We start from the raw sequence: 26,333 nt of genomic DNA, 5'->3' as shown, positions 1-26,333 counted from the left end.
CTTGGATTATTTGGCACATGCTTCAAAGCCTTGACACAGAAAGACAGATCATTGCTGTAATCTGCCTTACTTTGAGTTTATGTTGGACTGCTTTAGTGGATGTTTTGTCTCACTATGCCTTTTTTATCTTCTCTTTCCCTAACTCCCAGCCAGCCCTTCCTGATGCTGGTTCTGTTGAAGATCTCTTCCTGTTAAACTCAGCAACAAAATACAAGCAGCCACTCATTCAGTCTCGTTTCCATTTTTAATCACACTGAACTGCCAACTCTTCAGATGTTCAGAGTTCAGATTCACAGCAGGGATAGAAAAATATCATCTGAAATAATAAAAGTACAACAGCAGGATGCCACTTTTAAAACAACAGATTTTTCATGTTGATTCTGATTCATTTGAACACTGATGATAACTTGCACAGAGAAATGGTAAATGGTCAAAATGACAAAGTGCCGAACATGAAGTGAAGAATGGTTAATGGTAGAAAATGAAAAGAAACAAAAGCTTTAAAAAAATAGTAAAGTAATGCAAATATTAACCAAAATACAAAGTCTTTAGCTTTTTTATATTTAAACTTTTTTATTTAACAATATCAGGTAACTTCAGTGTCAAGTGAAAAGGTGCATAATTTCATATAATACTAATAAATCATATATATATATATATATATTATGATATAATTTATTTTTAGTCCTGTGACATTATACAGATGTGGATTTAGGAACAGCAACATATTCGGGGTCTTGTCCAGGATCTGAATCCAGGATCTCTAGCACCTCAAGATCAAAAAGTACCACTGTGCTTTTCTCCATCATATTCAACATAATCTGTGACACCACATTTTAATCTGGACCTCCTGAACCTGGTTTGTGTGGACCACCAAAACAAGATCTTCCATGGGACCTGAACCTACTTTGGTCTTCTGGACCTCCTGAACCTGGTTTGTGTGGACCACCAAAACAAGATCTTCCATGGGACCTGAACCTACTTTGGTCTTCTGGACTTCCTGAACCTGGTTTGTCTGGACTACTTTTTGTTCTGTTGTATACCTTTCCAAGTTCACTCTTCACTTTGATTTCTGACAAACCTTCTGACTTTTTGAAGGTGTTTCTACTGTTGTAGATGAACCAGGTGTAACCTCAGCTCTGTGAATGAAAGTGAGGAGGAGCTAAAATCTGATATCACTGTCCACATTTCAGGTAGAACAGCCAATCAGAACAAAGAACAGTGGAAGTGAACTTCTATCGGGCTGGATTCAGATGTTTTCCACGTCATTTTTTTCAGCCTAACTCTGCTGAGCTTGTACCGCTGTCACAGGTTAGTGAAATGACCCAACTTGCCAACGTCAAAATCGGTGAGCTCAGCTAATCATGTAGGACGTCACCTAGTTTAGCTAGCAGGGGTCCAACACCAGTTTGGTTCAGAGTCTTTTACTCAGCTGAACATCAGTGAGCAGACAGGAAGTCATCATTCATCTCTGAGATAGCACTGTGGCATTCTGGGAAGGTGTAACTGACAGCTGGGCTCTGCTGTGATTGGCTGGCAACAGAGACCCTCAGTTGGTGAGCTGCTGGTTCCAGGAATCCTTCTGAGTCCTCCTGGTCTCCTGGACTGAGCTGACCTCGCCACTAAGCTGCTGGACTGTGGTGGTCTGCAGACACCTAAACAAAGCACACATTTTACTACACTGAGACACCACAGGTAAACTCTGTACACCTGGATGAACTGTGACCAACCTGATGCTGTTAGGACCAGAGGATGAAGGCCAAAGAGAAGAACAGGAAGAGGAAAAGAAACTGAAAGAAAAAGAAAGCATTACACAATCTGTAGATCTCAAAGGAAGCTGTTTTTTAAACATGCATGTTTTTTTTTGTGTTTTTTTTACAGTGTACACGTTTCTGTACCGATGGTAAAGTGTTTTAATCAGTTCATTTTTACCTTCTCTTCCAGCTCTTTAATCTGTCGTTTCTGTGCTTCTATAAATTCCTCCAGCTCCTTGTTCCTCTGACAAACACAACATCATTGATTACACAGCACGCAACAGAAACCACAAGGGTGTACCTGTGCTCACCACTGTTTTGGTGGTTTACCTGTTGGGTGAGCTGCAGCAGTTCCATCCTCTCTCGGAGGATCTGGACATCTCTCTCTCTCAGCTCGTACATCACAGTTCGTTTCCATTGGTCCATTGCTCTCCTCAGCTCCTCTCTCTCTTCCTCTGTCAGAGTCTCAGACAGGCGGCCTTCCTCCATCTTTAATCCCGCCATCCTGGATTCCTCTTCCTGTCGCAGAGCCTCAAACAACATGGCCTCCAGCTCCAGGATCCTCTGCATCAAAGAGACAGTTTTGATCTGATCAGAGTTCAGTACTGTCACCGTTATTGGTTGGTGACATCAGAAAGAGCTCAAGGATTCCCTCTGTGTCTTATACGTCCCTGAGGGTGAATGAGTTTACGCTTCATCTTGTCCGATCACCTTTGAAACTCTGAATACGTGAGAGTCCGGTGTCTGGTAGTTACCCTGGTGATCTATTCAGGTTAAAGAAAACTCCAACTTTTGACTCAAAGTTAACCAGTTTACCTCTCCATAGTTCAGGTTTTCACACTGACCTTATGGGCCTGATCCATCGACTGCTTCCTGTAGTCCAGTTCTTCATCCAGGTAACCTTTCTGCTTACTGAAAAGCTCCTAGAAAACAACTGTATCTTTATTATCAGATTTATTCACAGCAGACAACTGTTTTTTTTTTTCTTTCTTTTTAATGATTGAGGTGTCACCATGGCCATGGACTTCTCTGAACAGATATGTGGTACGTTACAAACCACTGAAGCATTTTTATGTGTTCTGTACTGACAGACTCATTAATCTCTGACACATGAAACAGTTTCCACCTTGTAAACAGATGTGAATAAGTGCATCATCAGACTCTCCAAACTGGACCAACTCGCCACAGATCATTTATGTTAGCCTGATCACATGATTTCAACAGGCAGAAATGAAGACAAAAAGACCCAAAAGAGGCCAGATACACTTTGTTGTTCACCTTCTCACTCTCGATGTCCAACATCTTCTGCTGCAGAGCCGATTTTTTCACTTCAATGGACTCCAGCCACTGAAAGAGGGGTAAAGGGACAGGTGAGCAGACAGGTAGATAGAGACGGGCAGGTCGTATAGTTTAGTTATCACTGTGCCCTATCAAACTCTGCTAATTCAAACATGGAGAGATACTCACTGTGGTGACATTTTGTGGCAAGGGAGCAGCTGAAAATAGCTTACTAGCCACAGTCATAATGAAATATATGGCATTAAGATAAAAATTTACATGTAAAGAATGCAAAAATACTAACTGGCTTTAACCCTTTTTAAAAATACTGTAATAGGCATTATCTTATTCATTAAAAAATGCTTCCAGGGTTGCTGGTTTAGCAGGTGACCTGTATGAGGCTAATGCAGAGGGTTTGAATGTGCCTCGTTCTCTCTACCCAGCTTTCCTGTTTTCTCTCCACTATCTTAACACAATAAAGGCTAAAAAGCTCCAAAAACGACTTCCATCCTTCCTGGATGTCATTACTATCCCACAGATGCTGGAGAATCTGGATATTTTTTCAAAAACTGCACTGATTTTCTTGACAACTGCTCCTTGTCCTCCACCTGCTTTCTTATTTTTTAAACCCTTCCTTTTGTGAGTGTGTGGCACAGTGAATGTATCAGGAAAACAATTTTCAGCTCATTGATTTCAGCCCAAGCACCATCTTTCCTTTTTAACCTCATGACCTGGTGGAAACACTTTGGAAAGCTGCACTTCCTCCACGGATCCTATTATTTCAGTTTCTTCACTCGGACTGTCTTGTGCTTTTTCTGCCCGAGCAGTGCAGATTTCTCTCTTACAACATCATCACCATTATCTCCACTTCACCTCAAAATAAACTTGTTTCCTTCTAAAGGGAAATAAAAGCGTGGCAGTATGCTGAAAGTATCAATTCATTAACATGCACATGATGATAAGAGCCAAATTGGCTAGTGTGCATGTTTGAAACATTATCTGCCTCTCGTACTTTTCATGCTACATTTCAGAAATGCTGATCTTCTGTCAGTTACAGTTTTAACACGTGGAGAGCACAAACCAAAACACTTCGAAGAGTTAATGCTCAGGTGTCACTTACCTTTTCTGCCAGAGTTAGCACCGTCCTGGCATGAATCACCACCACCTGCTCCTCATTGGACAGATTCTACAGGAAAACAACATGTCAACAACACATAAACAACATGCTAACAACATGTCAAATTCACACCAAGGACAGGACAACAATATGTAAACAGCATGAAAACAACTCAACATGGAAGTTATTATTTTGAAGCTGTACTGATCATCAGTTTGTCACAAATGAAGCAGTCAGTATTTCATTATGGTCACTAAGCAGCATGTTTACATAATGCACACATTTAAGACACGAAAAGCCACAGACGGATTAAATCTGTCCTCACAAACTGGATCACATGTTTTGGTGACACATACATGTACAAAATAAATTCAACATACACTTACGGCGTTATCTCCCAGAATGTCCAGCTTCTTCATGAGCTCACTCATCACAATATCCTGTTGAACAAGGTAAACAACCATTACACACGTGTGTTCAGGGACCTGCACCACGAAGTAGGATCAGCATGCTCAGGATAACTTGGAGTTATCTGGCTTCACTAAGCTAACAAACACAATGACCCCGAGCAGTCACAGGGAAGTCATTATCAACTCGAGAATCTACCCCAAATTTTCAATCCAGATCTGAACATGTTCAAGTAAAAGGGGCAGGGCGTGAAACAGATAACCAGCTGCTGATGCAGGAAAAAAAAAAAAAATCATGTTTTTAATCCGCTGCTACGTCTCTTTTACACTACTAGCTACCAATCTGAATCTGATCGTTTACATTTCTCTCACTTTGATCTGCAACAAACTGAAGTGATTTCCATGTCTGCTACAAAGCTGAACACTGTGAGCAACCTTTAGTGTTTAAGGCTTCATAGTTCTAACGTGCAAGTGTCACACTGGAAATAAACAAGTTAATTGGTTATTCTAAATTGGCTTGTAGGTATGAATGGTGCACCCTGCCTCTCACCCTGTGGCAGCTGGGATAGGCTCCAGCCCTGCCGTGACCCTGAATTGAATAAGTGAAAGAGAATGGATGGATGGTTTTTGGGATAATACATTTATTTTACTGCTGCTTGATGATAATGAATTCACAAGTTTAACAATTTTACGCAGCACTGCTCTTCTCTTATTTGCAGCAATTTATTTTCTTTTTTATTTCTTATAACCTTTATAGATCCCTAACAGGGAAAGTTGATTAACACTGTTGGGAAACCGATTATCTCTGACTGGGGTTTGGTTAAGCCAGCTAACACAAAGAAAGCCGGACTTTGTTGAACTTGCTTGCTTCAGGTATATTTACAGGTGTATTCAGGTGTACTGAAGCAAGTACTCACAGTGACTCCCTCTGCCTCACAGTAGACCTGAAGAGGACTGAGGCCTTCTGGGAAATGGAGCTGTTGGAAGTTGATGGCAGGTGAACGCCGCTCCCGCTCCTGAACAGCGAACAGAGTTTCCAGTTAAACCAGTCTGACGGTTTGAGATGCTTTTACTGGTGTCTGTGAATTTTTCACCTCTAACTCCAAAATCCTGAACTCCAGGAGCTCGTTCTGGTCTCTGACGTCCTGGATGTCGTTTTTCAGTCGCAGCTCTTCACCTTCCATCTGCCTGACCTGGAAAATATCACCCAGACAACAATACCATAATGATTGTACAGTATGTGTGTTTTTATGGTCCCCATCTCCTCCGTGACGAGTGGACCAATCTTGATGAAACTTTGCATAAATATTGCCCAGGACTGTATGTGCACCAACATCTATATGGCATAAACAAATATTTTATACAAATCCCACACTCATATATATTTACACATTTGACTGATGTATTGCTGATATATAATGTATCACAGCATCATACTATAATGATCATAGCATGTGTATGTTTGTGTGTTTGTACGTTCCCTTTGATAATAACAGGAAATCCTGGCTAATCAAAGTTGTTACAGATACAATTAAGACTATTCTGAGCCTTTTATTAAAAAAATTAAAAAATTCATATGGTGAAAAACATTTTGTAAGTTGGTCTTCCTTCTTGATTTGGGAAAATTAGCGTTTATATTTAGATGTGATGTCACTTTAACACACTGAATATCAAATTCATGTTCAACAAAAGTGATTCACCTTCTCCACAAGCTCCTGATTCCTTTGATACAACGCCTGCTTCTCCTCCACCCACTTCAGGTCCTGAGACACAGACAGGCAGACAGACAGACAGCACTCAGTAGTTTGATCATGTGACCTGTTTTCAGACCTGCTCTTTTCTACACTCTACAGTCTGCATTCTACATCACATATTTTCAGTCATGATCCATAGAGAACCAATGGTTACGCTGTTAACAAAGTTAAATATATTTAGACCACATCTAAAAATGTTTTTAACAATATAAGAGTCAGGTGTGCTGGCAATAAATATCGCTTGATGATCTAACAAAGCATCCAAAGATTTCCTCTCATCTTCATCCATGTTTATCAGTAGAAATGAAAAAAAAAAGAACACACTGTCAGTTCATCCTCTCATCTAGCCAGGTAGATAGGCCCACAGTAAGAGTAGCTTATGCCAGCTTAAAAACAAAATAATAAATGCACAGTTATAAGTTCTCCCTCTGAGAGCTCCTGTTGTTAAATGTTGTAAAAAAAACCCCAAAGATCAGTTATGAGTACAGAATTGTAATACAATAAGATGTTGCAGATTCACCATCTTGAATGCATGTTGGCTGTTTTAACCTGACCACTGAGCATGCAATAAGCCCCTCCCTCTAGCTGAACGGTGAGTGGGGTCTTGGTTCTGATTGGACAAGCTCCAAAACTCACCACCATCTGTGCTACCTTCTCCACTTCCTGCACATCCACCACCTGCAGCAGCTGAACTCCCCCTCCACCACTACCTGAACCCTCTGCACCTCCAGCTACACCACTACCAAAAATAGCAGTTGACGGAGCCAGACACTGTTTCTGGATTGTGCTGCTGATGAAGCTGTAATGTTGTGTAACTTTGGGCATGTGCAGAAGTTTAACCTGTAGGGGAAAAAATAGCTTTGGGGTGGAGTCACCAGACCTTTGAAGTTTTATTAGACATGGAGTTTTGATGACCCTCCAACCACTGAAATGAAAGTTTTGTCTCTTTCTCCAGATGTTTAGATAGGAGTTAGACTCTCACCATGAGTAGTCACTATATCACACCTGTACCACCATCACCTATACAACTGCCATCTTGCTGGCTCTCTATGGAGCATGATTGTTCTACGTTATACGGTTTATTCTACCTCTGTATGGCTCTCATTGGTCCTTTGATCAGCTTGTAGGAACACCCCTTTACTCCAGGATTCTACCCTGGAACCAATCAGAATGCAGATAATATTCTCACCTGGTCTACGGAACCATCATCTCTATTTATCGCTGACTCCTGCCTTCGCTCGGATTTATCATTATGTAATTATTCCACTTTTAATCCAATTTGTTGTATAAACTCTACAGTCTGTTACCAGCCCTTGTTGTTTCAGCGCTGACTCCAGATCTGAAACTCTGCTCTGATATCGACTGATTTCACTCAGCAGCTGCTCTCTGGTCTGAAACACACAGGACACAACCATCAACCTGTTAGTGCCTTGCTTCATTACAAAGAACGCAACCCTCTCTGCTGCTGTTTCTCTCGGGGTCACCTTGATTTCCTTCTCTGCATCGTAGTTTCCTCCACTCGTCTCAGCTAACAGAGCATACGCTCGCTGCAGTGCCTGGTACTCTTGAGTCAGCTGACGGTAACGAAACTCCGCTTCCTCACGCACACACATCTGAAACACACAAAACCCAAATTTTAGACCAGGAGGTCAGAGCAGTAACTGAACCAGTCTGATGTAATATGACCAAGAAAATATGGACCTCCAGCCACGCTGAGTACATAACACAACTTTACTGACCGATGTCATCATAAAACATAATACAAACATCTTCACACATATCAGCCAATCAGACACCTGTAAGCGAGGGTGGGGCGTATAGAAAATAGGTCAACACCGTACTCAATTCAATTCAGTTCAGTTCAATTTTATTTATATAGCACAAAATTACAACAAGTTAGCTCAAGGTGCTTTATACTGTAAGGTAAAGACCCTACAATAATACAGAGAAAACCCAACAATCACAACGACCCCCTATGAGCAAGCACTTGTTGACAGTGGGAAGGAAAAACTCCCTTTTAACAGGAAGAAACCTTCGACAGAACCAGGCTCAGGGAGGGGCGGTCATCTGCTGTGGCCAGTTGGGGGTGAGGGGAGAGAGACAGGACAAAAGACACACTGTGGAAGAGAGCCAGAGATTAATCATAATTAGTGATTAAATGCAGGGTGGGGTATAAACAGAGTAAACGAGGTGAATGAAGAAGAAACACTCAATGGGACCCCCCCCCCCCCCCCCCCCCCCCCCAACAGCAGCCTAGGCCTATTGCAGCATAACTAAGGGAAGGTTCAGTGACACCTGATCCAGCCCTAACTATAAGCTTTATCAAAAAGTAAAGTTTTAAGCCTAATCTTAAAAATAGAGAGGGTGTCTGAAAACTGAAGGCTCTGCCTCCCATTCTACTCTTAAGTATCCTAGGAACCACAAGTATGCTACTCTACAGCTTCATATCTAAAAGATATTTAGGAAACACTATATAAACTCAGTAATGGTGAGGTCAGCATTCATAATGTATGTTAATGTGTGTGCGTGTGTGTGTATACCTCGTCTGGTTCAGTATCCGGAGTTCTGTCAGTGTGAAAGGACAAAGACGAGCCATCAGAATCCACAGATGCCTCTTCATCATAACCATAAAAAGTCTCAATGACCTGTCAACAACATACAGAGACGCATTTCTATAGCACATTTAAAAACAACAGCTGCTGACCAAAGTACTAAAATAATCAAATAATCTAAAACACACAAATGAAATATAAAGTAAAAAACAACACAAATAATTTACTCAGAACTCAGTTTGATTTAAAAGCCAGAAAATAAAAATGGGTTTTCATATGAGTTTTAAAAGCGTCTAATGCTGAAGAGGCCCTGATGTGAAGCAGCAGTTTGTTTCAAAGTTTTTGGAGAAAAGGCAAAGGCCTGATCTCCTCTGTGGTTTAATCTGGACTGCAGCACAGTGACAGACTGACCCCTGAATAAAGACCATTACAGTAGTCAAGTCAAGATAAAATGAAGGCATGGATAGCTCTCTCAAAGTCTCTAAAACAGAGGAATAAAGTCACTTTTGCAAGTAGCCTGAGATGAAAGGAGCTTAATTTTATGACAACATTAACATGTTTGTCAAAAGACAGATTGCTGTCAAAGATCACTCCCACATTCCTCACAAAGGGTTTTTTTTTTTTTATAAGGGTTTAAAGGGCTGAGATTGTAGAGGTCAGGAGCACCAAACACACTGACCTCTGTTCTCTGTTCATGTAAGAAAATTTAAAGCCTTCCATAACTTAACATCCTCCAAATAGTCCAGGAAGGCTGTCAGAGGACTCATCCATTATCCTTTTAGTGGCAGGTGAATCTTTGAGTCATCTGGATAGCAATGAAACAAAATGCCATGTTTTTTTTAAAAAAGAGCCAAGAGTCCAAGAATGGACCCCTGGGGGACCCCATATGAGAGCAGGCTTTTTGATAAATAAAGATTTGTTAAGTAAGATTTACACCATTCAAGTGCAGTCCCTTTGATTCCAACAAAGTGCTCCAGCTGAGATATAAGGATACCACGATCTACGGTATCAAAGGCAGCACTGAGGTCTAATAGTACTGAAATGGCAGAATCTCCTGAGTCAGCAATAGTTGAAAGGTCATTTAAAAACCTCTAAAGTTTCAGTACTTTGATGTGCTTTAAATCCAGACTGAAAAACACAAAGTGGCCAAAAGCAACAGATGTTGATGTGTGACGGGTCAGTGACAGGAGGGGTAGTATGAGATCAGTTATTAGCACGCCTATCAACAAAAAAATCTCAGTAAATTCTCACACACTGCTTTAGATGCTAAATGAGGAGCAGCACTCGGAGGCTTAAGAACAGAGTTAATAACACTGGATAAAAAATGGGGTCTGTGACAGTTGTTAGACATCAAAAGACACCTGAAGTTTCTCCTTTTTCCATTTTCATTCAGCTTTTCTGCAAACTGAGTGCTCTGGTGGCACTATTCAACCAAGGCTCAGTTTTAGGTTTTATACTAGTTATGAGAGGAGCAATGGAGTCAAGGATTTCTGAGCAGGCGGAATTAAACACAGAAAGTAAGAGGTCATTGTTCAGATGACCTACCAAAAAGCAAGGCGTGATTACTGTTTTGATAAGAACAAGCAAAATGATCAGCAGTAACTGAGGTAACTGAGATCAGTGTGCAGGCACATCGGATTTGAAAGACTGACATGAAAGCGAAATCACAAATATTACAGGCATGTGATCAGAAAAATTAATGTCACAGAGAGGCAGGCCACTAGACAGCACAAGATCCAGAGTATGTAAAGTTTGGTGTGTTGGGCCTTTAATTGACTGAACAAGATTAAAAGAGTCATTAAGCCAGCTTGAACTTTTATTTGATGAAGCTGGAATCATAATTTTATATTTGATATAAGTCTAATGATTCAGCTGTAATCTGACAGGACAAAATGTAGGAGACATTCAAGATGGCACTGTGAACGGCAGCCTTGTTACCACGCTCTCTGGTATTTTTCTGGGGGTTTTTTCCAGCTCTCCCTCGCTGTTCTCATACAGCAGACAGGAAATTTTACACATCCATCAATCCGGTTATCAAACTTTTTCACTGCCTTTCATCCATCCAGAGTTTTGCAGAGCTCTTGGTTGGAGGAGCAGCAGCTCTCAAACTGTGATTCTACAGTAGATGTTTCAGAGGAGCTGACTGACAGTCTGACAGCTGACTTACTGTCCAGAGTCTCACTGTTACAAAGAGAGACTAGAGATCCGATCCGGAGCTGATAATCTGTCACTGATGGAATTGCTGTCTCTGTCCTTATATATTGATGACTGATTGATTATTAAAGCGCTCATGTAACAAACTAACGTCTAACTGGGATTTCAGTGTTTGTAAAAACTTGTGCAGATGAATGCTCTGTGCTCTGAGCTGTGACAGCGATTTGCTGAGTGAGGAAATGAAACCGAGTGTCAGTCAGCTGGTTCAGGTGCAGCAGGAGGGGAGGAGTCAGAGGAAACACCTGCCAGCCATCAGGTTATGTTTACAGAGTCTGTTTTCATGGTAACTGACTCAGAGTTTAGGGTTAAAAACCCAGAATTTCATCTCAGGATTAACAGACTCAGAGTTTTCAGCTGAATCTGTTTCCTTTCACTGTGAAGCCGGGCTCTCTGCTTCAGGCTCTGAATTGTGCTCACACAAAAAGGGGTCATGTGACCCTTCCTGTGAGTGCCACCTGCTCCAATCAGAAACGTTACTAGATGAAGATGATAATAAAATTGTGATAAAATCTAAAAATCTAACAGTAAAATAATCTGAGAGATGAATGCTGCAGAAACTGGTTAATCTGGTGATTTCTGGCACAGAGGGTCAAATAAAAATTTGAATTGCAGTGAATGATTTTGTGTCTGAGTCGCTCTCAGTGCTGCTGCTTATTTCTAAAGTGACATCTGCACATCAGAGCTCTGAAACTTTAAACTGGATCCACTGAAGCATTAAAGCTTCCTGTCCCACAGCCTCAGAGGTTCATTCAGAGGTTTTAGTAACAAGCTGCTCATATCAAACGTGTTCCCCAGCAGAGAATCAGTATCAGCCTCAGAACATGCTGGAAATAAAAGCTTCCAGCTGATCCGAAACTGAAACTCTGAACATCACCTGCTCCTGACCAGGTGATGTGTTTCGCATCAGTTACCATGGTGATTTAGCAAGTAAAAAGAAAAAACTCTGACTTTAAGTTTGATACAGCTCACTGATCCATTGATCTACTGTAGTGCATCCCTCTGCATGCATCTTACACACAAGCAAACATTGGAGTAAAGGTCCGGCCTCACCCTGCAGGCTCTGAAGGTCCGTTTCCTCCTCACCGATTCCTGACGCCGGTATCTCAGCAGCATGTCTCTCTCCTGTAGACAGACACAAACCTGTTTCCTGTTTCACTGTTAACAGAATTATTTTACTCTGAGGGTTTCCAGCTGTCGTCTAACTGTGGGCTGGATTTTAGTCACAAAGTTCACAATCTGTCACACAGGAAGTACCAACAGCTGTAGTAATACTGGTAGAAGTACTATTCTATACTTACAATCACATTCTTCACATAACCAGCTGTCTCTAGAGCCTGAAAAAACAAACCGAGTCTCATTAAAGTCCAGTACTGAACTGTAGTACCAATATAAGTGTGTGTAGTACTAGTGGCAGTAGTGATTGCAGTAGTATGAACAGCAGTAGTAATAGTATGACAGGCACCTTGGACAGGTCATCGATGATGTGTTGCTGTTCTAAGACTTGTAACCGTAGAAACTCCATCTCTCGCTCATCTTGGCTGTAACCATGGTAACTGGTGGAGTGGCTGCGGTCCAGGTCATTTAATGAACTCGGCCTTCTCTGTGGACCATAACAAACATGGCTGTCACCGTGGTAATAGTACTCCAAGGTATTTGATTGATTGTTTTCTATGCTTTGATCTGTTCTGGGAGCTCCTCGGGTGGAGCTCAGCTGCAGGGTTCACTGCATGTGGGCCAGGAGACATTCAAAAATGGATGATTAGATTTTTGCTTGTTTCCTCGCATGTCTCACAGCATCAGTATGTCCCTACATAAACGTGTCCAAGTACACGAGCCTCATATTTTGATTTAGCACTTGGAGATATTAAACCTTTGTTTGCATTGGCGCTGTGTGTCGGCTCAACAACATGTTATCATGCTACTTTGAAAAAGAATGAAAAAGGCTAATTTTGCACTACTTTTCAATTGTTGGATATTAGCAGAGCCATTATGCTGCATGTGCTGAAACATGTGAAAGTCAGACGTGTAGGATATTCTGTATGACTTTTATGGCTTTGAAAGTTGTTTTTGGACTTTCATACTAGACTATGGTTTGTAAGTAAGGCAACACCAAATTTTCTGACATTTGAATCAAATTTTCAGGGTAACAGGAGGACTCACATTTAGACATTTGCAGATTGTGTTCTTGTCTTTCTGAAAAGGGTCACAGTTTGTTCCACTCTACAAATTCTGTAGCAGTGTACTTTCCTTCACAGTACTTAATAGCACTTTAGGTTTCTCAGTAGAGTACCTGAAGTCTAAACTGTGAGTGAATCCTGACATCTGCTGGTGAGAATCAGTCACTGCATGTGGAAACTGGACATCAGGTCCACAACTCCTGGTTTAGTTTTATATCACTCGTTTGACTGAGAGAGAAATAAGGCGTTGTTGGAGTCAGGGGTTACCATAGTTACCATCTCCAGGTTCTCCTGGGTGACAAAGCGAAGCTTGTTGTCGAGGCGACGCAGCGCTAGAGCCAGCTCTTCATTTTTGCGACTCAGCCGCTTGTTTTTGTCTAGAAGAGGAAGAAACTGACTCTCTGCCTCTCTCAGACGCTTCAGCTACAGAACACATAAAAAATTCAAACATACAGAAAGGAAGAAGATCGTGATTTCATGAAGTCGTCCACTGGCACCAAGTAACATAACATTCAGGTGACAGTGTCCTCGAGTGGCTGTTGTTGTTATGACTGGAGTGAAAGTGGGTGGGGCTCCTGTGCCTGGGATCACCATATAAGGACATTCCCTCTCTATGACATCATACATATCCAAGAGCAGAAAAAACTGTATATACACTGAGCTCATTAGAAACGTTATGTTTAATATAAACACAACATTTAAAGTGGGGAAAAAGAAACCATAGGTCCAATTTAAGGTTTTTTGTGTGTTTTGTGTGTGTGTGTGTGTGCTTTACCAGTTCATTGCGTTCTTCTGACAGCAGAGCGTTTCTATCTTCTAACTTCCTGACGACAGCACTCAACTCGGCTATTTTCAGCTGGAACCTCCGAGTGTCACGGTCCTCCTGAGACTGAGCACAAGAACAACAGTCCAGACAAAAGGTCAGCCAACCGAAGGCCTGCATTCTGTTAAAAACCTAAAAGAAAACACCTGATCAAACAGCATTCGAGGCTCATTGGCATGATGGCATTCAAACACATCAAAAATACATAATTTCTTTTGTATGCCCATACAAAAGAAATATCTCTAACAACACTGAATTCTGCAACAGACAATAAAATATCAATAAAAAATTCAAACAGAACAAACTGAATTCTATAAGAAATTCAGTAACTGTAAAAATGGTGGTAAAAGTTTCATCTCCAAGGGGAAAAAAAATCTTTTGGTACACAGTCAGCTTTTAAAAAGGCTTTTATCTGATTTTCCAAGTGATTCTATACATCCAATGATTCTTGGAGTGTTACTGATAACTAGTCAGTAATGTTAGACATATTTATGACAAAGATCCATGACACAGTTATGTGCATCTTTCTGCTAGAGTGCAAAATCTGAGTGTAGAGAGTTCCGGTTACCTTGAGAACTTCCGGCTAACTCAAACCCTTTATCTGTGAGTTTTCTTAGATTTTCACTGTCTTCCTTGGCCTTTATGCCTGGGCTGTAGCAGGGATTGCAAAGTCTAGCAGATGGATGCATGTAGCTTGTATAGATGGAAACCAGTTCTGCATTCCTAACATCAAATTTCTTGAAGCGACACAGTGAAAAGTTTGGCTGACGTCAGCCTGTGATTGATCTGACTTTCCAGTCTCAAATTAGCCTGGATGGTTACTCTCAGGATTTTAATTGTGTTATAGACTTCCAGACTGTTGGGATAGCTAAGAAGGCCCTAAAACATTTCCCTGGGCAGCTCAGGTATTCTTTATAAGAAAGGTGCCCCTGGTTGCACACTTTTGACAAGAGTGATGAAGCTTGGGTCGGGCCTCACCACAAAGATTCTTTGTTATTTAAAACATGTTAGATGGGAGCAGTCTTAGATCAGTCAGTCGTTATATCAATTACTGGCTCAGCAGTTTGGAAACTGCAATTTCTGTGGACTGTGTTTAAATGTGTTTTTGCCCACAACAGCAATTACCAAATCAAACAAGTCTGACTTCCTGGTATAAGCTAGAGAGTAAGGGGCATTCCATTATTCTAGAAAACCTTCATTTGGCCGGCAAAAATTATTAAAAAACAAAAAGCCTTCCACAAGCTGCAGACATTTTATTCCTTGTCACTGACTGAGGAAAACAGAAACAACCCCAGGTTTGTTTCCAGCACTGAAGCCAGGCTGACAAAGAGTCAGAGCTCTGCTGAGTCGAGTAGTTCTTTAATACTTTAACCTTAACTAGTAATGACTTCATGAATTTCTTTACCAAACAAAACAATCAACATGACTATTAGACCCCATTCCTACTAGACTGTTCAAAGAAGTCCTCCCATTAATTAATCCTTCGATAACAGGGCATGTACTACAGGATTTTAAGATGGCTGTAATTAAGCCACTACTTAAAAAACCTTTCATTTATCCAGCTGTCTTTGCTAATTACAAACTGATTTCTAATTTTCCTTTTATTTAAAAAATTATCGAGAAACAGAGAATAGCTGTCTTAAAGACATAAAGGCCTCAGTGACCTGCAATTTTGTACTTCTAAATTCAGACAAAACTGAGGTTATTGTTTTTGGCCTCATGGTTTCTAACCAGATATTTACTCTAGAAGACATTCAGAGTATCATGCTGCTCATAGCTGACTGAGAATCGAACATCTGAAAAGAGTACCGACGATGACTAGAAAGACAGCAGATTTCTCCCATACTGGCTTCTCTTCATTGGCTCCCTGTTAAATCTAGAATAGAATTTAAAATCCTTCTCCTCACATACAAAGTGCTGAATAATCAGACTGTATCATATCTCATAGCACTATATTATCCTGACAGAGCACTTTGCTCTCAGACTGCTGGCTTACTTGTGGTTCCTAGGATACTTAAGAGTAGAATGGGAGGCAGAGCCTTCAGCTTTCAGGCCCCTCTTCTGTGGATCCAGCTCCCAGTTTGGCTTCGGGAGACAGACACCCTCTCTATTTTTAAGATTAGGCTTCAGAGATAGCATATGTTAGATTTCTTTTCAAGATAACACTGCAGCACTATCTTGGTATTGGTACTTGCCGTGGTCACTGCTGCTGTTTGTTCTTCATGGGCTCAGTCACCTTAAAACATGACTGCTGCCTACATTTAAACTTGATGACAACCAGTGTACAGTGAGCAATGTGGTAAGGTGTGGGTCCAAGTTTTGGATGGCTCAGTTCATGTCGAGTATTGGTCCTGTGTTTGATGATGTCATGATGAGTCAGAAGTAGGAGGAGCCTGATGTGGGACATTAAAAATATACAGAGTCCCTGAAAGTTGACATTGGGGAATTTTTTTCTGGATTATTTTAGCTTAAAGTGTTGCATTCCTTCTGATCTATATGGACAGCTTTAACAGTGTGTCAGTGAAGGAAACACTGCAGAGATCACAGTAAGGAGATGCTGTGCCAGTTTAATTTATTTCTTATTAGTCCCTTTAAACGGCTGGTCTCTGGCAGCATCCAGCTGCTGGCTGTGAGCACAATTGCAGCTGCTCTGTAGATATTGTTCTGGCTTTGCTGCTTCAATCTGTGGTGCTGTAGATATTTTATTTTTAAACCTGCTGTGCTTCGGTGAATACAGCAGGTTTAGTATCACTAAAGTCAGAATCATGAATCTCAGCCATGATCACAGCCTCAGTCCAAGTGATGCATGTCTGCAGAGATAATCCCTGCTGCAGTCAGCAGAGAGCTGCTGATCTGCTTTTCTTCAAACTGCACTGGTGCAGACTTGTGCCTGGTAGACACAGCTGAGGGTGGTACAGTCACGACTATAACACATGAAATTGCATCATGACACATCTTAGCTGCTCTCTGTAGGTCAGAGGAAATGCAAATGTTATTTCAACAAACAACCAGGAAAGGAATTCCCACTGTGACTCTCTAGGGCTCCATATTTCTGTGACATATAGCAAATGAGATGGGGGTTTTTTTTCATGCAGTTTGAATGAGCAGGAAGAGGCGGAGCTTACAATGTGAGGAGCGTTGTTAGGGTTGGGATTAAGAGTGGGGTGATTTAGCCCCACCCTCTGTGCATCTCTCAGGGCTGCAATTTGCTGTTCAGCAGCCTGAGTCTGCAGCTGGAGGCGGTGGGCATGTCCAGCCTGCAGACCAAGGGCTTTATCCAAAACACTGACAGCTCTGTCCTTCAGCTTTATCTCATCCATCTGCACACAGACAGGTGAGAGACAGACAGGGAGACAGACGGGGAGACAGGTTAAAGGAGGCAGGGTTAGTCAGCTATGTCCTTTAGCGTCATCTCACCAGACAGGTGACAGACAAACAGGTGAGAGGCAGACAGGGAGACAGGTTAGAGTAGGCAGGGTTAGCCAGCTGTGTCCTTCACCTTAATCTCATCCATCTGCACACAGACAGGTGAGAGACAGACAGGTGAGACACAGACAAGGAGAGGAGGTAGGGTTAGTAAGCTACATCTTGGCTTTATCAGAGACAGGTGAGGGGTGGGGTCATTCAGAAAGAACTGAGGGTAGGATTAACTCAGACACACAGGTGAGGGTCAGGTCTAGAAAAGTCTTTTGGATGAAAATTGTCCTGAATGTAAACTCAAACAGGTGGATAGAAACCAGGTGAGCTTCAGGTTCATCCAGAGAAATCTGCCACCTCACACCCTCATAAACAAGCTGCTCTCATAAACAAACTTGATTTAAATGTGGTCGATCTCTCCTAGAAGGTTACCTCCATGTGAACCTCTGGACTGTCCTAGTGCAGCTGCTTTAGTGCTGGATCCAGTTCAAACTCCTTGCATCTGTGATTTCACTGTGGACTTCAAACTTAGTGGGTGATCCAGTCCAGCGTATAGCACTTGGCATATTATATATTTCCAACCCCATCATATGTCAGTGAGCAGTATGCTTTGATCGCACAGGTATTTGTTTCAGTCACTCACCTGGAAGTTGAGATTAGTGTAACCTGGTAACTGTCCACATCAAGACACTATTTCTAATGTTGTGGACATGCAGTTTCCTGGACAGTCTCTGGTCGCCACTTGCTGCTTGTGTGTTCCTGTGTGGAAACCACTGAAGAGTCAGCAGTGTCCGAGACCAAAGGCAGGGCATCAGGCCAGAAGCTTCACCTTCTTCTACTTCTTCTTTTTCATGCTGTTCCTGGGGTTGTGCAGCATGAATTTGCCCCCAGGGTTTCAGACTATACCATGACCTGGATGACTGAGAACCTACACAGACACTTTCAGACTATTCTACCCTCTATCTGAGCGAGGGTTAGGAGGACATCAGCCAAATTTAAAACTGGGACGATTTTGATATTTATGGGCAGACACCTGGAACTTAACTCGCCACTTGCACATGACACTGGTGTCTGGTTACTAACATATATGTGATAATGTCAGAGAGTGTATTTAATTTGGTATCCCTGCAATGTTAACCTGAGCTGACTATAGCTATTGGCCACATTAATTTCTCTCAGTATACTAGGCAATCAACTTCCTGTAAGCTGACTGCCACACACTCAGCACTTTCATCTTTCTCCACAGAAGAATATTTTACTATACAAATGTCTTCCTGATCAAATAAGCAGAATTTGTATCAGCTGTAAATCTACTGGAACCCAAAATGCATAATTTATTTTCAAAAGGAATTACTCGCTCCGCAGGGTACCACAGCACTGCCAGACCTGACTCGAGTCAACACAAAGAGTTCAAATTTCAGTGCAGTCAGCACTTAGTAGCACTGACACACTAACACATAAAACTTGACCCAACATGACAAAAAAAAGAGCCAGGTTCAGACTTTCTTATTTAAAAAAAACATCCATTGCTTCATTCTTAAATTGAACCTCATCTTTCTATAACATGACCTGAACAGAGATTAAATATTTATTTTAATTACAGCCGACTGAGTTCAAAATGTCCAAAGTTTCATATTAGTTTATGTTAAATGAAGATTAAACCAATGAGCTCAGGTCAGTCGTCTGACTCTTTTTTCCTTAGTCTGGTGAAAATGTCAGTTTTAATTCATCGTCCTCCTCCCCAGCGGAGGTGCAGCGAGCCGGTGTTCAGCCTCACAGAGTATGTTCTGTCTGTTGCACCAGTCTGTGTTTGTCTCTTACTGTTGCCGAGCTCTGCTGTACCACTCTGTGTTACTCTCATTGCTCATGTATTCACTTTCATAATAATGCATTCATTTATCAGACTCCATCCCAGGAACACTCTTGGAGTCAGTTTTAGTGGTCCAGTCCTCTGCCACATTCACTTCTCTCATCTATCAACAGACATCTTGTACTTGGTGATGTGTGAGAGATAAATATTCCATTTATAGAAAGATGTTTGAATATTCTTAAGTAACTCTTTATGTATTCAGTGAGGTTCTGAAGGTGGGATTTTTGCAAAGTAAAAGCCTGAATAATGTCAACATGCTTCATCAGTTATTATCCCACAGTGGCTGGGTCAGGTTTGAACGCTTCATCTACAACAGGAACAAGTGAGGAAATTAATTGCTTAATTTGAGTCTAAAGGGTATTTTTCCTTTAATGAATTACTGATGGATTGATGATTCCCAGGTTTCCAGAGTCATGGTACTTGTGTAAATCTGCAGTGTTGTACTGTTTCATCTCGTCACAGCTCGCTCTGTCAGGAGGTTTGGTGAAAAACAGTCAGTTTGAAAGACATCATTGGATTAGGAACAAATCTGAGTTTTTGATGTCTCTTTGAATTAAATAAAGTTGGAGTCACAACAAACACACAGGCGTATGTCACCAAAGGCCTGTACTACGAAGCTTATCTTATCCAAGTCTCTAGAGCTGGGTCATTACAATCAGTGGTTTCAGGTGAAACTATTAAGTGACCTATTGAGGTCACCTGAAGAAAGGTGTGAGTGGGGGTTGAGGCACCTGGGAAGGGAGCTCAGGACTGGATTGTAAATGGGGGACAGTTGGTGTCATAATCCACCTCCTCTGTTCAGTGATGGTCATTCACAGTGGACATAGATGCTTCTTTAACTCCTCTTTCAAACCATCTGTCTTCCTGGTCCAAAATGTGAACATTGGCATCCTCAAAGAGTGCCCTTTCTCCTTTAAATGCAGATGTACAGCTGAGTCTTGTCCTGTCGAGGTGGCTCTTCTATGTTGTGTCATGCATTTGTGAGGAGGCTGTTTTCTCCAGTGTAGAGGTCCGAGCACTCCTTGTTGCACTGGACAGAATACTCTACATTGCTTATCTTGTGTTTGGGAGTTTTGTCATTGGGATGAACCAGTTTTTGCCTTAGAGTGTGACTTGGTTTGAAGTAAACTTCAATGTTGAGGCATCCATCTTCTTCAATAAGCACCGCACAGTCCAGGAATGTAACCTATTATCCCTGATGTCCTCCCTGGTAAAACTTATGTTTTTATCCCATGAGCTGATGTGCTAAATGAAGGCTACTGCATCTTGGGTTTTGAGTTTGACCCAGGTGTCATATTTGTATATAACATATCTGTACCAGCGGCTACGTAACATCCCTTTGAAAGAGCCTAGAGCTTTACTTTCCACTTCCTTCATTTAATTGCAATGGCCCACGCCTTTTTCACACCCTGGCATGGGTCAACAAACACCTCCAGGAGGAACCCCCACTGGGGTTTAACCCTACAATGCCAAACATGCCTTTGGGGACACAACATACTTCAAATGTCCTGCTGTTCGTGGACTTCCGGTCACAATTACCATGATGACCCTATGTTGGGTGTGAAGCTCAATTTCTCAGCTTTCAGAAATCATTTGAATTTTTTCCGATGGGACAAACGGCCGCGTAATTACATTAAATTCAAAGTGTGTTTGATCAGACATCTCAGCGGTGATACACTCAGTGTTAACCAGCTGTTCATGGCAGGTAAGGGCAGGTCATATTTTCAAGCTCCAGAGACTACTATGACCTGGATGACTTAGACCTTACAGAGGCATCTTATCATGTAATTTCAGTGTTAACCCTGAGTTTTCTACAAAGGTGCTTCAGTACTTACCAGGATACATTTTTGTTTTTTTTCTCATTAGCTGCAAACTATTTTTACAACAGGTTTATTGTTCTGTAAGCATTAATATCGGATCCTAAAACAGAGCAGCTGTTTGTACCTGCTGACATTTCAAATCTGCATTTAGTCTAATCCTATGTTTAAATTCTGTTTTTATTATTTCCTCTGTGAGCATTAAACTAAAACTTTCTTTAAATATTAATTTCATGAAATACTTGATTATAATCCATCAGATTCTCCCATGTTCAAATGGTAGACCTGTGATATTGATCAGGCTATTTTTCAATATTTTACCAGTTTTTTTTTCTGGCTTCAAATAGGCTAAATTTTATGGTAAGTGAATCCAGGTAACAGAAAGCGACCTGGTTATGTTGACCTTGTTTCATAGTACAGGGTACAGGCCTGAGTGTAACCATCGTGAATGTGTAAACAGTCTTGTATGCATCACAGGCTCCTACCAGGCGGCGAATCTCCCTCTCGCAGTCTCTCTTGGTCCTGTTCAATTCTTCCTGGTGTTGATGATGAGCTGATCGGAGCTCAGCTGCTCGGGCCTGGCAGGCCTGCTGAGCTGATGTCAGTGCCTCCTCAGCATTCCTCTTTGCCCCTCTCAGCTCCTGAATCTCCTGATGGAGGCGACAACGCTCCGCCTCCCAGCTCTTCCTCACCTCCTCTACCTCCCCCACCAGGGCACTCCTCACCTGAAGAACAAGAGGAAAAAAAGCCTTAAACACAAAGAACTTGACAAAGATCAGCAGTCACAAACTAGAAGTCTTCCAGGCTCAAAAGAATAAACACATCTTTTGGCCAAATACCATTTCCAATGCTGAACTGCACCGAAGACCTTCTACAAAAACTATGAAACAAGAAGTTCAGATTTGCAGATGCAGATGTATTAGAGAAGTGCTGTGCATGTTGTCAGTGTCACTGCAGAGAGTAGCCCTCAGATGGACTCCAGACGGCTGTTGAAATAGTGGGAAACCAAAAAACTTGGACGAGGACAGTGGAGAAGGAGATGAAGGAGCAGGGATGGACCTGGGGCTACCTGGCAAAGTGTGCTTCGGACTGACCACGGTGGTGAGCTCTGGTGATTGCCTATGCACATCCACGCGCGAAAAGGATTAGTTAGTAGTACAAAGAAATTAAGGAAGAGCCAATGGTGTGCTCCAGGGGTTAAAGAATGAAGACAGGTCCTCTAATGACCTCTGAAGGCTCCAAAAGCAAGTCTGTAGCTGCTAGCCTTCACCTCAGCTAACTGGAGTCCCTAAACTGGACCTCTGGACCCGGTTTGTGCTGTTGGAGCCTTTTGGAGCATTTTTTATGGAATTATCTAACCATTAATATGGCTGCTGTGCAGTTAATTGTACTAACAGACCATCCAAGAAGGCCGAGCTCCAGTTCGGTCGTAACCACTAAATGGGATTGCTATTTCATCTGCATTTACTATCCCAATTCCAAAAAAGCTGAGTATGTATGTAAAATGTAAATAAAAACAGAATGCAATGATTTGCAAATCTCATAAACCAATATTCTATTCACAATAGAAACAGAAAATTTTTCTATTTAAACTGAAAAATATGAAAAATTAAGACAAATATGAGCTGATTTTGAAGTTGCTGGTAGCAACAGATCTCAAAGTTGTTACAAGGCCATGCTTCCCACTGTGAAGCATCCACTCTTCTTTTAACAACAGCCTGTAAACATCTGGGAAGTAATGAGAGCAGCTGCTGGACCTTTGGTGAGGAATGTTGTCCCATTCTTGTCTGATAGAAGATTCTAGCTGCTCAACAGTCCTGAGTCTTCATTGTCCCATTTTTGGTTTCATAGTGTGCCAAAGGTCTGGAGTACAGGCAGGCCATTTATATCATGATGTGTTGAACGAGAGGACGAAACTAGAGATGCCACAGACAGACTTAATAAAGAAAGCACACCTTTATTTGAAATATGGAAAGGCCAAAGAATGTAACAAAGTCCAAAAGAAATCCAAATGGTGAAAAGGTCAATTTAATCCAAGAAACAGGCAGAGCACAAACACAGACACCATGACAAAGGACAAAAGAAAACTGAAGCTAATTATACACACAGACACAGTAAAGGGTAATCAGGGGAGGGGTAATGAGACACAGCTGAACTAAATCTAGAAAACAAGACACAGGGAAGTAAAACTGAAAGCAGAGCACAAGAGACAAGGACTTACCAAATAAAACAGGAAGTAACTAACACAGAGACAAGACCCTAAAACACTCAAACATGATTGAAAAAAGAAAAGGAGAAAAGGCTAGGAAAATAACACGGGCGCCCATAGCAAATAAACCATAAACAGAATACAAATGTGAATTAACAGAGACAAAGAACTAAGGCTCAAGATACAAATGAACATGAAAATCAAACAATAAACAAGTCCTAAAATGCAGACGTCTGGGTCCAAGACCCAAGATTATGACAAGTTCAGCACCTGGTCTCCTCTACTGTGAAGCCGTGCTGCTGGAATAGCTGCAGTATGCAGTTTAGCATCATCCTGCTGAAATATGAAGGCCTTCCCTGAAGAAGGTGTCATGTGGAAGGAAGCACATGTTGCTCTAAAACCTGTATATACATTTCAGCATTGATGGAGCCTTTCCAGATGTGCCAGCTGCCAGTTCCTGATGTGCCCCCACACCATTAAGATGCAGGCTTTGAACTGAGCGCTGATAACACGCCGGATGGTCCCTCTGCTCTTTAGTCTGGAGGATACAGCATCCATGTTTGGATTTGTCTGACCTCAGAACACTTTTTCACTTTGCCTCAGTCTATTTTAAACAAGCTTGGTCCAGAGAACACAGCAATGTTTCTGGATCATGTTCACATATGGCTTCTTTGTTGCATAATGGAGCTTTAACCTGCATTTGTGGATGGCACGGTGAGCTGTGCTCACAGACAGTGATTTCTGGAGTGTTCCTGAGGCCATGCAGTGATTTCCATGACAGAATCAGGCTTGTTTTTACTGCAGTGCTGCCTGAGGGCCTGAAGATCAGTACCAGTGTTGATTTACAGCCTCATCCCTGCGCACACAGATTTCTCCAGATTCTCTGAATCTTTTGATGATATTATGTACTGCAGAGAACGAGATATTCAAAGTCTTCACAATTTTATGATGAGGTACTGAAATTGTTCAGTAATTTGTAGACATGTTTTTTTGCAGACTGGTGAACCTCTGCCTGTCTTTCTTTCTCAGGAACTGCCTCTTTAAGAAGCTCTTTTTATACCCAGTCATGTTACTGACCTGTTGCCAATTAACCTGATTAGTTGCAAAATGTTCCTCCAGCTGTTTCTTTTTAGTACCACTTACTTTTATTTTTCAATTAACATTGTACATTTGGCAGGTTTTGGAGCTTCCCAAACTGTGCACATATAGAAAACCAGGCAGAGAGAACAGCAGCAAGACCACCCACCCCTCCCAAAAACTGCCCTACCAGCCAACCTTTCCTGCCTTTACATGTGTACTCTGAAAGCTAACAGGCAGTACCAGCAACTACCAAAATGAATAAATAAGTAAATGAATCAATTAATTGAAAGAAGAAAAAAAAAAGGAGTGGCGCAGTGGGTAAGCGCTTGCCTTGCAGCCGGAAGGTTGCAGGTTCGAGCCCCTGTCTCTGCACTGCGTTGTGTCCTTGGGCAAGACGCTTAAACCACATTGCCTAACGGTAGCGCCGGTCTCTGGCTGCGTGACCGCAGATGCTCGTCTTTGGATGAGTGATCTGGAACGATCATTTCATTGTGTGCCTTGCGCACAATGACAATGAGTTGAATCTAACATCTAATAGGTCCAGTTGAATCTACACAGGTGCGTAGAGTTTTGTGCGTAAGACAGAGAACTACTGATTTAAGTTAAAGGCTGTCTGCTGGGATCCACATCAGCTAATTCAGGGCTAAAGTGGACCCAGAGTGAGCTGATTTTCAGCTACTAAAACTGAAATGAGCAGGTTAATTATATATAACGGATGAAATACTGTTTCTACAGTGAAACTGCAGAGCTAGCAGCAGTATATGACATTTACCAATGGGATGCATTGAAGTGTATCAGCTGATCTGCTGCAAATGTGGCTGACTTCACGGCCTGCCGACTATGCTATGCTCGAGTCTACACAGGAACTGAAGTCTACACTTCTTACCTCTATCAAACTCTTCTCTCATTGGTTTGGTGTGTGATGCATCCATAGTCTATGGATGCATCAAGCTAGCTAGCATTAGCTGATAATGTAGCGCTCCACCCTCTCATCCAAATATGATCATCTCTGGTAACAAAAGCAAACAGACAAAAAAACAACATGGCGGCCATCACACAGGTGAAGGGGAAGCTTCAAAAGGGGACAAACCAATGAATGAATGACTTCATGGTGGCTAAATTCATATCTTATGTGTGAACAGTGGAGGAGGAGCTTAGTGTTGCCACCATAATTGGGCAGATGGATGCAGATGAACAGTTTGATGTTCAGGCAGGTGTAAATGTGACAGGATTGGACGTTTGGACAGGTGTGCATCAGGTGGCTCACCTTGTCTGTGGATCCATCCCTCAAGGTGAGCACCAGCCCGTTAAGGCGTTGGATTTCTCCATCTTTGATCTTTATGACCCTCATCAGCTCCATCTCATGCTGCCTTAGTAATGTCTCCCGGGTGAGTGCAAGCTCCTTCTGCTTCTCCTCATGGAGTTTAGTCTTCAGCTCCGTCACAGCAACCGCCGCTCTGTGATGCTCCGCCTTCAGCTCCTGACTTTTCTCTCTCTCCAGGCGGCTCACCTGCAGTACTCAGTACTCTCATTACATTACTCTCAGTACTGCAAAATATTTGCAGTAATCTCAGCGGTACTCTGGGTTTTGTAGTCCTTACCTTATTCTTCTCCTGTTGTAGTTCAATTTGGATGTCTGTCAGTTTTGCTCTGAGTTCCTCATTGGCTGCTTGTAGAGTTGCCATGGTGTCCAGTCGCTCCCCCTTACCCCGCCCACCTGCTCCTCGCTTTGACATCACCACCTGCAGGCTCTGGGCCCCCCTCCAATGTTTGTCAATCTGAGGTTTGACTACATCTGCAACTGCGCTCACACACACAACCATAAACACACAGTAAGTATCAGTAGAAGAAGTAACACCACTAG

General features: G+C 41.9%; 1 protein-coding gene across 3 annotated transcripts; it reads right to left on the bottom strand.

The window, feature by feature from the left end:
* Nucleotides 1-537: 537 nt before the first annotated feature.
* Nucleotides 538-26,205, bottom strand: jakmip3 (Janus kinase and microtubule interacting protein 3). Of its 3 annotated transcripts, XR_004021512.1 has the most exons (24): nucleotides 26,071-26,205; nucleotides 25,737-25,979; nucleotides 21,666-21,905; nucleotides 17,202-17,396; nucleotides 14,029-14,142; nucleotides 13,530-13,676; nucleotides 12,539-12,676; nucleotides 12,375-12,410; nucleotides 12,127-12,198; nucleotides 8,851-8,955; nucleotides 7,795-7,923; nucleotides 7,618-7,701; nucleotides 6,257-6,319; nucleotides 5,651-5,749; nucleotides 5,474-5,572; nucleotides 4,530-4,589; nucleotides 4,153-4,218; nucleotides 3,033-3,101; nucleotides 2,600-2,677; nucleotides 2,085-2,318; nucleotides 1,933-1,998; nucleotides 1,731-1,790; nucleotides 998-1,655; nucleotides 538-922 (listed from the first exon to the last, which is right to left on the bottom strand). XR_004021512.1 is itself a non-coding variant. In XM_030755907.1 (23 exons), the coding sequence occupies exons 1-22, from the start codon at nucleotides 26,203-26,205 to the stop codon at nucleotides 1,740-1,742; spliced, it is 2,523 nt and encodes an 840-aa protein (XP_030611767.1). In that variant the 3' UTR covers nucleotides 538-1,655; nucleotides 1,731-1,739. The 3 variants fall into 3 exon arrangements, 2 of the variants coding, with proteins under 2 accessions (XP_030611767.1, XP_030611768.1); XM_030755907.1 differs by having other exon boundaries at nucleotides 538-1,655; XM_030755908.1 differs by having other exon boundaries at nucleotides 538-1,655; nucleotides 4,536-4,589.
* Nucleotides 26,206-26,333: the final 128 nt, after the last annotated feature.

The sequence above is a fragment of the Archocentrus centrarchus genome, chromosome 19, assembly GCF_007364275.1.
Source record: "Archocentrus centrarchus isolate MPI-CPG fArcCen1 chromosome 19, fArcCen1, whole genome shotgun sequence".
Lineage (NCBI taxonomy): Eukaryota > Metazoa > Chordata > Actinopteri > Cichliformes > Cichlidae > Archocentrus > Archocentrus centrarchus.
The sequence above is the reverse complement of the archived record's forward strand: the minus strand, read 5'-3'. Positions and strand labels throughout refer to the sequence as shown.

Coding starts and splice junctions, on each gene's coding strand:
- jakmip3 (XM_030755907.1), bottom strand. CDS start 26,205: ATGTCAAAGCGAGGAGCAGGTGGGCGGGGTAAGGGGGAGCGACTGGAC. Junction 21,906..25,736: donor GGGATGGATCCACAGACAAG/GTGAGCCACCTG, acceptor CTTGTTCTTCAG/GTGAGGAGTGCCCTGGTGGG. Junction 17,397..21,665: donor AGAGGGAGATTCGCCGCCTG/GTAGGAGCCTGT, acceptor GTCTGTGTGCAG/ATGGATGAGATAAAGCTGAA.